Source organism: Penaeus monodon, chromosome 1, assembly GCF_015228065.2.
Source record: "Penaeus monodon isolate SGIC_2016 chromosome 1, NSTDA_Pmon_1, whole genome shotgun sequence".
Taxonomy (NCBI): Eukaryota; Metazoa; Arthropoda; class Malacostraca; order Decapoda; family Penaeidae; genus Penaeus; species Penaeus monodon.
In genome coordinates, this window is record NC_051386.1 from 1,339,738 (window position 1) to 1,342,237 (window position 2,500).

The following is a 2,500-nucleotide window of genomic DNA, read 5'->3' on the forward strand; positions in this document are numbered from 1 at the left end:
AAAACGGTGAAGAGAATTAATGACTAGATGAGGTCTGAAGTCTCAAAAGAAGACACATTCGACTCACTTCAAAGAGTTGAATGTGTCGCTTATCTTTCGAAAAAAAAAAAATAATGCATTAAAAAAAAACAGAGATAGTTAAGTGAAAGAAAATAAATTAAATACCTCTTCCTCAGAACAAACAAAGCAGACAGAAAAAAACACGCGCTCTAAAGGAGAAAATAAGACATGGAACTTTTCTCTTCTCGTAAAATCCGCAGCTCTGTCGCCACCCCACGACCTCCCCCAAAGTAATCATACTTCATATCCTTTCCCCTTCGCTTTTTTTCTTTTTTAAGAAAAAACCCTTTCTCCCTTAAAGATAATTCGGTCTCTTGCATGCCCGTAAAGCAAGGACGATTTCAACATTTTCCCCTTTACGAAAAAGAGGAATCCAACCTCCCTTTCCCCTCGACTCAAAGGATTCAACCTTCCATCCTCTTCGAGAAGAAGGGATTTAATCGCTTCCTCCTTTACAAACAGACGAAGGCAACCCCCCATTACCCCTTAAAGAGAGAAGCCTTCAACTTCTCTTTCCTCTTCCCCCGAAAACCCCCCTTCCCGCCCCAAAAGAGGAAGGAATCGAACCCCCTGGGAGAGCCTCCCCATTCAAATCTGGCGCCGCGCGAGGTTCCCGGGGCGGCCAAGAGATGGCGCGCGGGCTGCGAGTGACGTCATTCGTTCCGTGGCCGAGGGTGTCCGTGGAGCCGCGCTGCTGCCCCTGCCGAATCTCGCCCGCTGTGGGGGCCGACGGGGTGGAACCGCCCAGGGAAGTCTTCGAGCAGGAGGTAAGGGCGCGGAGGGCGGGCAGGGAGCGGGGGCGGGCGGGCGGGCGCGAGGCCTTCCTGCCGAGGCCGCGGGTGAATCTCTCGCGGCCTCGGAGGCGACGAGGCTCTCGGTGGCCGCGCGACGCCTTCCTCGGCCTCCGCGGGCAGGCCGGGGCGGGGCCGCAGCCTGGACGGCGGGCGCGGGAGGGCCGGGCACGGGGCGGGGCGGGAGTGCCAGCTGCCCTGCCCTCGCCGCACGCCCTCGGGGGATCCTCCTCGGCCGCGCTGCGGGCTCCTGCTGGGGGAGGGCGGGGCAGGCCAGGGCCAGGACTGGGCGAGGAGGACCTGGGCGAGGAGGACCTGGGCGAGGAGGACCTGGGCGAGGAGGACCTGGGCCGCGCGGGGTGACAGCCGCCGCCGTCATGTGATTTGGCGCTTTCCGTGCCCGCGTCGGGCGAAGGGCACGTCCCTCGCCTGGCCTCCCAAGCGGGACGGGATCAGGGCCTTCACTTCTGGGGCTTTCGACTATTTGTTACCTACCTGTTCTGTGTATCCATGCTTTGGTATTGATAACTGGACGAATGAGGTGGTATGCATATGTCTGTTTTTTTTTTTTTTTTTTTTCATTTTGTTCTTCAGGGAAGGTGTGTTTTCGTTGACGTTTATTGTGTTTTGTGGTTCGTCTCTTTATTGGTGATCAGGAGAAGCAACAGAGAAGTGAAAACAACGTCGGTTGAATTCTCACGTTTCGTATCTTTTATGAATTCTTCAGGTTTCTCGTAGGAATTTTTTTTTTTTCTCCTTTTACACTGGGTGTTACGTGATTTTTTGAGTCGTTCGAATTATGGACGCCAAGTGGAAATGGCCTGGCATTGAAGAAATACTGGGAGATTTGCATTTCTTTTGTCTTGTGATGTGGTGACTCTTTGTTTTGCAGTTTTTGCATTTGTAGAGGTTCATATTCTTGATAGCAAGTAAAAAATTAGTGCAAAGGAACAAAAATGAAGAGGAGAATCTTGTATTGTAATTGAAGTGATTTGTATTCGAAACTGATAAGGAAAACGGTATTTCCTGCTGAGCCACACGCCCACAACCACACATATGCTGCCTTATGGTCACATATACACATACGCATATACACACACATACACACACACATACATATATACATAACATTTACACACACATTTACACACACATTTACACACACATTTACACACATTCACATATACAATACACATATACAATACACATACACATATACACATACACATATACACACACATACATATACACATTCACATTCACATATACATACACACATACACATCTCTCACACATGTCACAAATCTATTGTTTTCATTGTGATAATTCTAAATATTCATATCTATAAAATCAATACCAATTGTAATAAGAATTTTTATTATAGAGATTTTGGACTGTTGTAACTGTAGCCGTTACTTATTTCTATTATCATTGCCATCATTATATTTCTCTCCATCTACATCATTGCCATCCCCATCATCACCATAATCATTATCATCAATCATTATTACTTCATAATTACCATTATTTTGTCATCACCATCAGCAGCATAATTATAATCATCATCATAACCATTATCATCATTACTCTTACTGTTTTTATTCTTGTAATTGTTCTTGTCCTCATTACTGTCATATTTATTTTGTTAT

General features: G+C 46.9%; 2 protein-coding genes across 2 annotated transcripts in view; one reads left to right on the top strand and one right to left on the bottom strand.

The window, feature by feature from the left end:
- The window catches only part of LOC119574311 (zinc finger CCCH domain-containing protein 18-like), a 7,876-nt gene extending 6,513 nt beyond the window's left edge, over positions 1-1,363 (bottom strand). Inside the window, exons 1-2 of the mRNA XM_037921538.1 lie at positions 1,347-1,363; positions 628-1,280 (exon numbers count right to left, since the gene is read on the bottom strand). Coding sequence (XP_037777466.1) covers positions 628-1,280; positions 1,347-1,363 — 670 coding nt within the window. The remainder of the gene's footprint in view (positions 1-627; positions 1,281-1,346) is intronic.
- LOC119576823 (serine/threonine-protein kinase PAK 2-like) overlaps positions 690-2,500 on the top strand; it is a gene marked incomplete in the record, with an annotated part of 20,277 nt that continues 18,466 nt past the window's right edge. The window contains 1 exon segment of the mRNA XM_037924508.1: positions 690-827.